Raw genomic sequence first — 12,837 nt, 5'->3', positions numbered from 1 at the left:
AATGTCAGCTATAAGATCTACCTACCTGCCAAATTTCATGATTCTAGGTCAATGGGAAGTACCCTGTAGGTTTCTTGACAGACAGACAGACAACAAAGTGATCCTATAAGGGTTCCGTTTTTCCTTGTGAGGTGCGGAACCCTAAAATAAATTTATTTTAGACGGTAGCTGACGTAGCGATGTCGGTGAAATGCGCAAAGGAAGCGCTACGTCAGCGCGCGCTATACGTCGGAGGCGAGAAGCTGTCCGGCCTGCTGCGTCAGGAGCCCGCTGCGCTGCCGTTCGCGCTGCATCGATACGTGCACGACATCGATGTCAAGTGAGTATCGATGTTTTATGCAAAGGGAGCTACGACAAAAAAACAACGGTAATGCGGTATTTTGAGAACATCAAAATTGAGTTATCTAAAAAATTCAAATTTTCCAGCTGCACAAATATTGAAACTAAAGGTATGATTCCGAACAACGCTGCACGCAGCAGCGCTGCCGCAACAGTGCTGTCACCAGCTGTCACATGACATTACATTCCAAGCTAGGCAGCAATGTTCCGCTACATTGCGGCCTAGCTCGGAATGTAATGTCATATAAGATTATAGAGATTGTATGGGGACCAGTACTGCCGCGACAGGACTGTGACAGCTGGTGACAGCACTGTTGCGGCAGCGTTGCTGCGTGCAGCGTGGTTCGGAATCATACCTTAATATTCTTTTATCTATTTTAGGTCTTGTTCATACTTCTCCTCAAACACACTTCCGTTGAAAATCAACTTCATTGGCATCGACTGTGCAGTTATTCCCGCAATGTTTAAGGTAAAGTATTCTTAAAAAAAACTAGCCTTACCTGCAACTTCGTCTGCGTGGATTTAAGAATATCTTATGTCCGAGTCCATAATGTGTGTCTGTGTGCCAAATTCTGAAATCGGTTTAGTAGCTGAAGCATAATGAAGTAACAAATAAACGAACATACACAACACTTCCTAATTTTTACGTATGGGTATTTTAATCTTATTGATGTTTGTTTTTTATTTTGTCACATATGTTTGTAAATGTTGTATTAACTTATAATTGGCGACTGCACTTAGTAAGTAATATTTTCAGAATTAAGTTTTTTTTAAAATGTATTAGTGTAAGTAGCCGTTAGTTAATTTAATAAATAAAATAAAATAAAATAAATATGTAAGAGTTACTAGCTTCTATAAAAGTTGATGCCCGCGACTTCGTCCGCGTAGATTTAGGTTTTGAAAATTCCGTGGGAGCACTTTGATTTTCCGGGATAAAATGTAGCTCACTTTCCAGGACTTTCTATACCCATGCAAAAAATCACGCCGATCAGTTGCTTTATTGCGGCGTTATTGAAAGACAAGCAAACACACTTTCACATTTATAATATGAGTAGTGATACATATTGCGGACTTAAAGAAAAAGGGGTTAGAAAGGCTTTAATATAATATTGTTAAATTCCCCATAGGTCGGTGATGATTTAAGACAAGATTCGTTAGTACTGCAAGTGATCAAAGTAATGGACACATTGTGGTTAGAAGCTGGGTTAGATCTGCGAATAGTCACATTCCAAGCACTACCAACTAGTCGGAAGAGGGGTATGATAGAAATAGTGTCCGAGGCAGAGACCCTGCGCGCCATACAGACCGAGTGGGGCTTGACGGGGTCCTTCAAAGACAAGCCCATAGCGGAGTGGCTGGCCAAACACAACCCTTCCGAACTGGAGTACCAGCGGGCGAGGGATAATTTTACAGGTAAAGTTCTTTACTTCTTTTTAAACAATAGATTTTAGGGTTGTTGCCAAATAAATGTTACCCGATGACGGGTTGACAGTTTGCCTTATTGAAAATTGATTTGAATTTATGGGTATGTGGGTGTATTTCCTGAAATAAATAAAAATATGAATATGAAAAATCGCCCCTTGGACGCGTTAACATAAATCCTTTAAATATTCTCATAATATATAAAAACTAATATTGATCTGTCATGTCTGTTTGTTACCTATATGAGTTCACGCATCGTTCATTCAAGAGTTGAAACATTACAATTTTAATCTATTTGCATTACTTGGTAAATCATCTTGATAAATGATGACTGTTTCAAGAAAGCTGTTCTGTTTGGCGGCCTTTTTTTAAAATATATTTTACATGCGGACGGAAGTAACATTCGCATAAAAATAAATAAAAATCTGTTTTAGAATGTACAGGTGAAGACCTTTCATATGATACCCCACTTGATAGTTATCTCACTTCGAAAGTTGAAAATACTAATTATTAGTTCATGACCACAATTAAATTTTTTTTGTGTGATCTAACCCTAAATTCACGGTTTTCAGATTTTTCCCCAAATGTCAGCTATGAGGATCTACTTACCTGCCAAATTTCATGATTCTAGGTCAACGGGAAGTACCCTGTAGGTTTCTTGACAGATCGACAGGCAGACAGACAGACAGACAACAAAGTGATCCTATAAGGGTTCCGTTTTTCCTTTTGAGGTACGGAACCCTAAAAATGATGCTATTATGCAGCGTCGTGCGCGGGCTACAGCGTGGCGACCTACCTGCTGGGCATCTGCGACCGCCACAACGACAACATCATGCTGAAGACGTCCGGGCACCTCTTCCACATCGACTTCGGCAAGTTCCTGGGCGACGCGCAGATGTTTGGCAACTTTAAGAGGTCAGTATAGGTCCCGGCAAACAACTTGAGCATGCAGCAGCGTAGTGGGGGAAAATTGGCGAATCCGAAAAGCGAAAGTCGACGTATGAACCAATCTCGTGCACTCGCGCCGACTGATCAACCAATCGCCTGCACCCGCCATTCGCCAGCCAATGACATCAATACTCAAGTTGTTTGCCGGGTACTATAACACTTATGTATAAATTAGGACGTTAAGTTGAAGCTACAGTACCCGGCAGGAAATATTGCACATCGAACTTTAGAAAGAGATAACGGTTTCGGAGAGCGTTGTCTCTTCGTTGAGACCGACGGAACTTCACAAAGGTATGAGTGACCAGAGAGTAGAGACGACGCTCGCCGAAGCCGAAATCTCTTTACTTCTGGAGCTTTGTTATATGGCTTTCAACGTATTATGCAGGCGCTAACTAGTAATATATGCGTGGTTACATGCGTGAGTGCGTGTGTATATGACGTACGTGGGTGCGTATACGCGTGCCCGTGCGAGTGTGAAAGTGTTTGTTGAGTGCACAGACCGACACCTATAGACACCTAATAGCCGGACATGCCCGATCGCCAAGCTTAGGCAGTTGCTTAGCATAAAAGTCGGCCCACGCCGCGCGCCGGTTCGGTACCCTCATTATCTTGATTACGTGATTTCTGAGTCCACCAATCACAAAAAAGCATTCTCCCCTCCCCGCCAACATTTTACGATTTTGTTTTCATTAAAAACCTTGTATATGCGTACTCTTGAGGTTGAGTTCTCTGTGGTTGAGTGTTAAAGTTTATCAATAAAGGTGTATATCCCTAGAGACCGGGCGCCGTTCGTGCTAACCAACGACATGGTGTACGTCATCAACGGCGGTGATCGCCCCACGCAGCGCTTCCAGCACTTCGTGGAGCTTTGCTGTATGGCCTTCAACATAGTGCGGGCGCATCACGATCATATACTGGACTTGTTTGCTTTGGTGAGTTAACGATCATATTCACATACTGGTAAGTTTATTTAGCTGAGAATCTCTACATAGTATAAAATAAAGTCGCTTCCCGCGTCTGTATGTATGTATCAATCGATAGAGTGATTCAAGAGGAAGGTTTATAGCTATAGTTTAATTCTCCAAAAATAAGAGATCCCTAGAGAAACTGAAATAATGTGAATTAGGTCGGAAAAAATCCTCTCATTTGAGAGTTTCCGAGGCAATATGACACCTCAATGACACCACATTAGTATCTACATTGCACCCATGCGAAGCCGGAGCGGGTCGCTAGTAATCTCTAAACTTTAAAGTTCGACTCGAACTAAGACCTGGCGATATCCCATAGTGCCCATAACATAGTTTTAACTATACTCATTCTGAGCAAACCTAAATTTTAGAGTATTCGTGTCCTCTTCTTACGAATGTAATATGAAAAGGACAGACAAAGGTTCCATATTCCTTGAGGTGATGTTGAAATGATGGTGTTGGGTGTCAGATGGCGATGTCGGGGGTGACGGGCGTGTCGAGCGCGGCGGTGGGCTACGTGCGCGCCGCGCTGCTGCCCGCCGCCTCCAACGCTGAGGCGGCCGCGGCCTTCGCACAGCTCATCAATTCCTCGCTCAAGAGCAAGTGAGTGTCTTTTGAGTGTGAGAAATTCTAGATTTTTTCTTGCATTTCATGTATTATATTATTTATTATATATATTTCATGTTCTATCGCTCTTCTAGATTATAATGAAGAAACAAACAAACCCTGCTGCGCTGAGCTTTGTACAGCTGCGCTGTGTTTAAAGCATAGCAAGGATTACGTGATACGTGCTGGCTCGCTCGGCATCGCATTGCCCAACCCGCGGGGTGACTACGTATCTCGCGATAGGCTTGCGACAGGCGTAAATCTCGCGATCATTGCTGTCAAACGTCACAAGTAACAGCGGCTAGAGAGAGACAGCAATAGCCACATAGCAAAATGAGAAGAAGAAGAGAGACAGAAAATGAACCGTCGCATTCTACTGCTGTCGCTACTCCAACGTTTTACATAATCACTCCGCCGCTCAGTCTTCCGTCTATCTCGCTTGCGCTTTTGCGCATGCATGTCGCGCTGTCGCGGTCGTACAGCACACCGCGCAGCTTATAGTTGTTTGTAGAAAACAAAAACATAGCTGCAGAAAGTTAGCTTAGCTGAGCACAGCACAGCTCAATCTTGATTGGTCACCTTTAGGATGATAATTGAAATTAATTTACTACCGGAAAAAATAATTCTCGACTAACGTCTGGCAGTTTGTCGTTTACCAACACTTACAATTTATTTATTTTTGTAGGTTCACGCCCATAAACTTCTTCCTGCACAACCTGGCGCAGATGAGGGCGAGCGGCGATCAGAGCAGCAGCTCGTCTGAACTGCTTTCCTTCATGCCACGGACTTACACGTAAGAAAATTACACTCACTATAATCTTCTATTTATTCAGTCATTTTCGGTAACGTAAACCAATTAAAATAAGATCTTCTGTGTCTAAATTGAATACAAAGAAATTAAAACCAAAGAATTTTTATTTAGAAACCACAACTTAACTTCGTGGATACGCAAAATTTTGGCCCAATTTGTACCATAAATTAACTAACCAACTCTTTAGATTTATTAAATACAGATTTTGTTCACTCACGATGCCAAGGCAAATGATGCATGCGTTTAGTGTATTTTGTCTGCTACCAGTTTTCAAAAAATTAATAAGCCAATTTTAAAGAAGTTCTTTACATATGTTATGGTTTTCTAGAAACGGTTAGGCAGTTTTTCCTTAACGATTGTTGGACCTATTTTTGAAGTTAATAGTTATCAGTTTATTTTTTCATAGGAGATTCTTAGATAATAAGGCCATCAAAAAGTGCTGCAGTGGTGGGCTTAAAAAAATCACCAAATGTTTTATGAAATGTTTTAGTATGGCGCAAGAAGGTCGGCTAGTTCGAGTGGAATGCCTGAGTTACGAAAAACGCTACGACCCAGAAAAGCACTACGTGTACGCGCTACGAGTTTATAGACAGGGGCAGACCACGCCGGCGGTGCTGTACCGCTCCTACAAACATTTCACTGAGCTCTATCAGAAGATCTGCCTGCACTTCCCTTTGGCGAAAGTTCATAGGTAAGAATATTTCTAAGCGACTTCCAAAAAGGAGGTGGTTCTCAATTCGGCCCTTTTTTATGTATGTACACCGATTTTTCTGGACCAATTTGCAATTTGTTTTTTGTGGTTGCACCACAGACCTCTTCAGTAATACTTAATAGACATTAAAATAATAGCGACTCTTGTTACGGTGCAATAAGGTGCGTTTCAGCTTGCACAGCGCTACAGCCTATAATTAATGCCTAGTAGTAAAGTCTTTTTTTGAATTCAACTTAAACTCAGCTTTATTTACTTTGACATACGGTTGAAATTGGCATAGTGAACACAAAACATGGAAAACACTGAATGAGAAAACACGAAATAAAACTCAGTATAAGTAGTAATCAAAAATAAACTGCGCCTCGTATTTCACCAGTCTGTAGATGTGCGGTGTGCCTTATATAATTAGCCTTAGCGGGGATAGCGCGGGGGCTGTGCGGGTGTGCGCGGCGTTCCCTCCTCGATTGACATTTCAACTTGTCGCGTATTATAGTAGGTAGGTATTATAATCGAAGATAGCTACTGTTTCAATGACTTCATTTGATACGTTCTTGTGAGATCATAATCATTACACGAGCAGCCAATTTCTAGTAAATCGATAAGATCGAGTTGATAATGTAGTTTATCTTATTAATTGCTATTTTATAATAATTACAACATAACCAATATTACTATATTTTTTATTGTATAAAATCTTTCCGACGACTTTAAGCCAAGGTATTAAAATCCTTGAGGTAAAGATGCCATTGGTACGTTTGAACGCGCATTTTAGGTGTCTAAAGGTAAGGGTTCTTTGCAGCGTTAGTATAGAGTAACAAACAACCTGGCACATTATATTTCACTAGTTTCCACTTAGGCATTCGTGCATGTATACGCTGCATTTTTACATACGCACCAATGAAACCCTACTTTTAAACTGGCAATGAAAACGAGTCCAACACGCCTCCTAGAATATGTACAGTACGCGGCCGAAAGTAATGTACATCAACCTTTAGAAGGAGATAGCAAATTTTTAGAGCACTGTCTCTGTCGTTGAGACCGACAAAACGGTATGCGTGACAGAGACAACGCTCTACAAAGCCGAAATGTCATTCTAAAGGGCGATGTACATTACTTTCGGCCGCATACTGTACATGGTATTGTATGAACGATGATGGAGCGTGCGTGTGTGGTGTACATCTACAGTTCCTTGTATTACAAATCGTACACGTGTACGACTCTTGTAGTGCGATGTCTCGCAGTGTAGTTGTCGCATCCGTCACGCTTAGCATGCGTTCAAGCCTTAAACGTCGCTATTTTCTTTGTCATTGCTCATCGAAGCTCCATTGTAATGTAAATCTAAATGCTTTTGTTTGGGCACACTCTTGCCAACATCGGCTTGTCTGTTCATCTGTTGGCGATGCTGGGATATCAAACCCCAGCTGTCCACGTCTTCCACCGGTTTTGCAAAGCCGGTGTTTCCGGCACCATCAGTTGGATTTGGTGTGACTTCGGGAACTGATGAATAAGGGGGTGGACCGCTACTTTTGCTTATCGAACTCTCTAGAGTGTTTGTCGAATTTTGCTGTCTTTGACGGGAGATAGATGGAGTAGTTTGTTGTGTTTGCTGAGGTTGAGGGGCAGCCCGTTTTTTCGGGTTCTTTTGCTCTTCTTTCTTTGATCGTTGCTGCGCTGCCTTAGATTGTTGCACAATGAGTTTCTCCCTCTCTTTTCTCAATTTCTCTTCTCGTTGTCTTTCTTTCTCTGCAATTTTTTCCTGTTTTTTCTGCTCGACCAGACGCTGCTTCTCTAATTTCTTTTGTTCTTTAACATTAATTTTTGTCGGTTGATTAACCGCTTGCGGGATATCTGGTGCGCTTTTCCTTGTGTTTGTTGTTTCGTTCGAAGGTTTTGTTAAATTGTTTGTGCTTTTCCATTGGTTTATGGACTGTGCAGATTGATTTGTGGGTAACTTTACCATGGCGGGTGTTATTTTCTTTGGCGTCTCCAGATAGAGGTCGCTGCCTGTAAAAATATATTCAAAATGTTTATAAATGGCATTGCTTTCTCTACAAACTGCCTTTAGTTGAAATCGAGTGTATAGAGAAGTAACAAAAAGACAGTTTTGGATTTACAATATTATGTATTAATACGAATGACCTCATTGCTTCAAAATTTATGTATATTTAATCTAGAGCTGTAAACCTTGTAATATTACTAATTTTCTTAATCACTTTATCCTTATCATACGGACATTCTTATGTTATTGTGTCAAGTGTTCAGGTTACAGATTTACAATGCTGTAGATAAATACGTTTTTGAAGAAATATGATGCTTAGTTTTTATGTACTATTGTTATCAAAATAACACTTGCGCATATTACATATTAGATGATGATGCCCGCGACTTCGTCCGCGTGGATTTAGCTTTTTAAAAGTCCCGTGGGAACTATTTGAATTTTCCGGGATAAAAAGTAGCCTTTGTACTTCCCCGGGATGCAAGCTATCTCTGTACCAAATTTCGTCAAAATCGGTTGAACGGATGGGCCGTGAAAGGCTAGCAGACAGGCAAACAGACGGACATACAGACAGACACACTTTCGCATTTATAATATTAGAATGGAATAGAGTATTATGATTATTATGAAAAGAAAGAACATTGATAAAGTTATAGCCAATGAAAATAAAATAAAATAAACGTTAAAAATGTATACAAGTAATTCTATTTTATCAGTTACATACCGAATAGTTCGTCTCTATTTGCCCTGTAAGCACCGTTGAGAGATATTCCCGGAGAATTATCGTAGTGTTCGATTCCACTCGTTTTCCCCGACTTAAAATTTATCGAAGCCTTGAACCCTCGAAACCGAAGCATTATTACTGTCCATGAGATCACAAATAACAGAATAATCCTGATGAAATTCACTGCATAAATGACCGAAACGTAATTCACGCGTAAATTCTTAACACTGCAGATTGCGAAATTAAAGAGACCTATCTGAAACTCGACACTTTAGGAAATGAACTACAATAAGGACGTTATCACATTTTCTTGAGTCATTGTATATCGAAGAGTTATGTCTACAGCATTATTTGCAGTAAAAGTTCCATTCGAGCGTGTCAAATGATAACAAACAGGTTGTATTTGTAATACACACAAATCTACTCGCTATTCTCCAAATGTCTAATTATTTTGTACATGTTTTACTTTAGTTTTGTTTGTGTTTGAAGTTCAATAGTAAATCGATATTTGTTTCAAAGATAAGATATTGTAACTGATGAGTAATCTTATCGCCTTAAATATCGCTTATTTGTCGCGATTAACACTAGAATTCTTGCGTCTCATAATGTTGATAATATCTTTTAACATAATTACAAAATGTGATATAAGTCCCGCAAATTGCTATTGCGCTGGAACCATGTCTCATTATCATCGAAATAACGTCGTTCTGACGTCAGCCAAAATAAAAATATGCCATCAACTCGAAACTTCGTCTAGTGCTGACGTCACTAAAATGGCGACCACGCGCATTTGCGGGACTTATACGATGTCTAGAAGCGGCATAATAAATAATGCTTAGAGGATAGAGGTTTCTAAAATACATGTTGCTTTTGGCCAACGGGTGGACTATGGCCAAATCTATCTAATACTGAGAGGAGACCCGTGCTCTCTAGTGAGCGGACGGTGGGTTGATTACACATATTTTACAAATATTCGTCATTATTGGCGTGGTAAATTATTATAAAGATTCAAAAGCACTTGTAAAAGTCTTGCGCAAACTAACACAGACAGCCAACGAGTGGTCAAGCGTGTGCCTATTATTAAATTTATAATAGGCACACGCTTGACCACAATTACACCTGATGGAAAGTGTCGCTTATAATGGGATGCGTTGACCTAAAAGATGCCTATTCACACTTGTTTTAAAGATATACCTGGATTGTAATTGGTAGGAAGCACAGATCGCGGAAGAGTATTCCAAACCTTACCCATGCATATGAGGAATGATGGCGAAAAAACGTTTTGTGCGTGAGCGTGTGCGTTTTATGCGTTTTGTGCGCATCGACACAGTTCGCGACAGTTAGGGAACTTCTAACAATACGTCGAGGCTTCGACGTCACTGGCAGGCGTCAAATGTTACTAGAATTGACGCAGGTAGCCCTATGATTTCCCGTCACTATAGCCTAATATTTGACATATCGTCGATTTAGCATCAAAGGGAGAGTTCCGTCAATCTGTAGTCGGCGACAGGTCGAGATGGCAATCGGGAAGGGAACACCCTGCACACCTGCACAGGCCCCGCGCTAACCTTGCGTGATGTGCGGGGCGTCTCCCCGCCTTATACACCGATTGTCATTTCAACCTGTCGCCTACGAGGTATAATTCAGTCTGGTGTCGAGCTAACAGTTCCAATATCATAGTTTACCCATCGGCCTGCACGTGGGTCGCTCCAACGTGCGCCAGGTCGCGGAGAAGAGGTTCGCCGACGTGCAAGCGTTCCTCACGTCGCTGTTCAGCCTGGCGGACGAGATCGCGCATTCCGACCTCGTCTACACGTTCTTCCATCCGCTGCTGAGGGACCAGCAAGACGTCGAGCCTCAGAGATTGAGGAAAGGTAAGAAGGATACACTTTTATCAATATTTTTTTACCTTTTTCTTAAACTAGCTTATGCCCGCGACTTCGTCCGCGTGGACTACAAACTCCTGTTTTACCCTTACGGCGATTACGCACTGTACTTCCGTCATCCGAGTTCTATCCGTTAGGTTAATTTACTTACTTAGGTTTATTATCAGATGTTAGTGATAATAACCGGGACCGACGGCTTAACATGCTCTCCGAGGCACGGAGGAAATGAAAAGGCCAAATTTGGACCTCCAAAATCGGTCACCCATCCAGTTACGATTTAGGTCAACGCTGCTTAACAATCGCATTCGTTGTTGATATGCGTTGTCACAACTAGGCCACACCTCCCTCTGATGATAGTGACTTTTATTGTAATAATTGCAGGAGAGTCAATCGAAGCGGAGAATACCGGATCCGGATCATTAAAACTGTCCGTACAGTATTCGGGCGGAGTTTTGTCTGTGCTGATTCTGCACGCTCAGTCCTTGGCCGCCACGCCACAAGGCCTGCCACCAAACCCCTACGTCAAGGTAAGAATCGATATTATGACTCATTTTTTAGGGTTCCGTACCTCAAAAGGAAAAAAGGAACCCCTAGAGGATCATTTTGTTGTCTGTCTGTCCGTCAAGAAAAGCTATAGGGTACTTCCCGTTGACCTACAATCATGAAATTTGGTAGGTAGGTAGGTCTTATAGCACAAGTAAAGGAATAAATCCGAAAACTTGAGATGTAACCACAAGGTTACATCACAAAAAAAAACTTGTTCATGAACAAATCATTTGTATTTTCAATTTTTGAAAGTAAGATTACTATATGCAGTGGGATATCATATGAAAGAGCTGTACCTGTACATTCAAAAACAGATTTTTATTCATTTTCATACATAATAGTTTTTGATTTATCGTGCAAAATGTCGAAAAAATACGAAATGTAGTACGAAACTCTCGGTGCGCGAGTCTGACTCGCGCTTGGCCGTTTTTTTTGTACACGATCTCTTAACTCAAATAGCAGGTCGAAATGTATTCGTACCCCTTTTATAACGCTCTCGCTGCAGAAAAGTGTAGCACTAGATTTATTTAGTTTAGAGATGGTATACAAAAGAATTAGCTTACATTGTTATACTTTATCAATATTATTCCATTATGGCGGGACTTCCGTTTAATATTAATCCTGTTCCAGACGAAACTGACCCAAATTTTCCACCAAACGGAAAAATCCTCGCGCACGTTTTTGATATTACTGAATAAACAATTGTGTCAGTATTGCCTTTAAATATAAAATTCGATGCGAGCGTCATTGAGCCTGCCAACCCGAGCCGTCAGTGCTGAGACGGTATTGCACTCCCCTTAGTGATATCACGGAAGCTACCGTGATTTTTTGGCTTCCCAGAATTAAAAATTACAATGTCGTACTTCATTACAGGTGTACCTAGTCCCAGACCCGAACAAAGAAACGAAGCGAAAAACGCGCGTTCTGAAGCGCAACTCGCATCCATCTTTCATGGAGATGCTCGAATACCGCCTCCCGCTCGAAGTCGTCAAGAACAGAAGCCTCCAAGCGACTGTCTGGAACTACGACTCGCTACAAGAGAACCAGTTCCTGGGCGGCGTGGTAATACCTCTGAACTCGTTGAATCTGCGGGAGGAGACCGTTGCGTGGTACCCGCTGGAGTACATCCCGCGGTAGCTAGTGCTGGCGCGCTCCGCCATTTGGACCACGGACGGACCCCTTCGGTGAGTCGTGGTCACAATACGGATGCGCCCTATACTGTAGATCCATGTATTAGAGTTGATTGTCAGATTGAATGCGTGAGGGCAGCGGCGCGTTGTATTGCTGCCGTTATGGCTTAATGGAATACCTTACTATTGTATGTGCACAGTGGCGGATTTGCAGTCTTGGCCACCCTAGGCCCCAGCCCATGTAGTAAGTAGGTATCAGCCGCCCCTTTCTTAGCACTCATGATAATAGACTACACACTTAACGTTTTTTTATTGCCAACTTTTATCATAACATCAATGAATTTTTTTCACGACTAGCCGCCCCTAATACTTGGCCTCCCTAGGACCGGGCCTACTGGGCCTTAGTGCAAATCCGCCTCTGTATGTGCAAATAGTTGACCATGCTTAAAGTATGAGAGAGAAACAGAGGCGCATCTCGCTTCTGTAGAGGACGACTTGCGTACACATTATACGTGCACTATTGTACGCAAACTGACTGGCAAGACATGTTTTACTCGAATCTCCAAGCGACTCGGGAAACAAACTTTTAGTAACTAGGTGGAACTATGACTGGCTACAAGAGAACCAGTTTTAGGCGGTGTGGTGATACCCCCTAATGTACGACTCCAATCGCTTTCTGTCGCGTGATATCCCACCACAACAATGCGTTTATACCTCCAGACAGACACCGAGATCCATAAGTGTTCCAC

At 41.8% G+C, this 12,837-nt stretch overlaps 2 protein-coding genes across 3 annotated transcripts in view; one reads left to right on the top strand and one right to left on the bottom strand.

Annotated features, from left to right (window-relative positions):
* Nucleotides 1-12,837, top strand: part of Pi3K68D (phosphatidylinositol-4-phosphate 3-kinase catalytic subunit Pi3K68D) — a 34,824-nt gene extending 21,987 nt beyond the window's left edge. For both annotated transcript variants that reach the window (XM_034969812.2, XM_034969811.2), the window contains exons 21-31: nucleotides 162-319; nucleotides 721-808; nucleotides 1,467-1,752; nucleotides 2,526-2,676; nucleotides 3,485-3,641; nucleotides 4,147-4,280; nucleotides 4,969-5,076; nucleotides 5,585-5,785; nucleotides 10,207-10,400; nucleotides 10,794-10,939; nucleotides 11,832-12,837. In XM_034969812.2, the coding sequence (XP_034825703.1) occupies nucleotides 162-319; nucleotides 721-808; nucleotides 1,467-1,752; nucleotides 2,526-2,676; nucleotides 3,485-3,641; nucleotides 4,147-4,280; nucleotides 4,969-5,076; nucleotides 5,585-5,785; nucleotides 10,207-10,400; nucleotides 10,794-10,939; nucleotides 11,832-12,095 (1,887 nt within the window). In that variant the 3' untranslated portion in view covers nucleotides 12,096-12,837. The remainder of the gene's footprint in view (nucleotides 1-161; nucleotides 320-720; nucleotides 809-1,466; nucleotides 1,753-2,525; nucleotides 2,677-3,484; nucleotides 3,642-4,146; nucleotides 4,281-4,968; nucleotides 5,077-5,584; nucleotides 5,786-10,206; nucleotides 10,401-10,793; nucleotides 10,940-11,831) is intronic.
* Nucleotides 6,275-9,024, bottom strand: LOC117983311 (glutamic acid-rich protein-like). Its single transcript, XM_034969817.2, has 2 exons — nucleotides 8,527-9,024; nucleotides 6,275-7,810 (listed from the first exon to the last, which is right to left on the bottom strand). Exons 1-2 carry the CDS (start codon nucleotides 8,657-8,659, stop codon nucleotides 7,089-7,091), a joined length of 855 nt encoding a protein of 284 aa, XP_034825708.1. The 5' UTR covers nucleotides 8,660-9,024; the 3' UTR covers nucleotides 6,275-7,088.

This window comes from Maniola hyperantus, chromosome 6 (genome assembly GCF_902806685.2).
Source record: "Maniola hyperantus chromosome 6, iAphHyp1.2, whole genome shotgun sequence".
Lineage (NCBI taxonomy): Eukaryota > Metazoa > Arthropoda > Insecta > Lepidoptera > Nymphalidae > Maniola > Maniola hyperantus.
This window is presented reverse-complemented; position numbering and strand designations above follow the sequence as displayed.

Excerpts from the sequence above, each read along its gene's own strand:
- LOC117983311 (XM_034969817.2), bottom strand. The coding sequence starts at position 8,659 with ATGCTTCGGTTTCGAGGGTTCAAGGCTTCGATAAATTTTAAGTCGGGG. Across the intron at positions 7,811-8,526 it reads AAATAGAGACGAACTATTCG|GCAGCGACCTCTATCTGGAG; the intron begins GTATGTAACTGA and ends ATATTTTTACAG.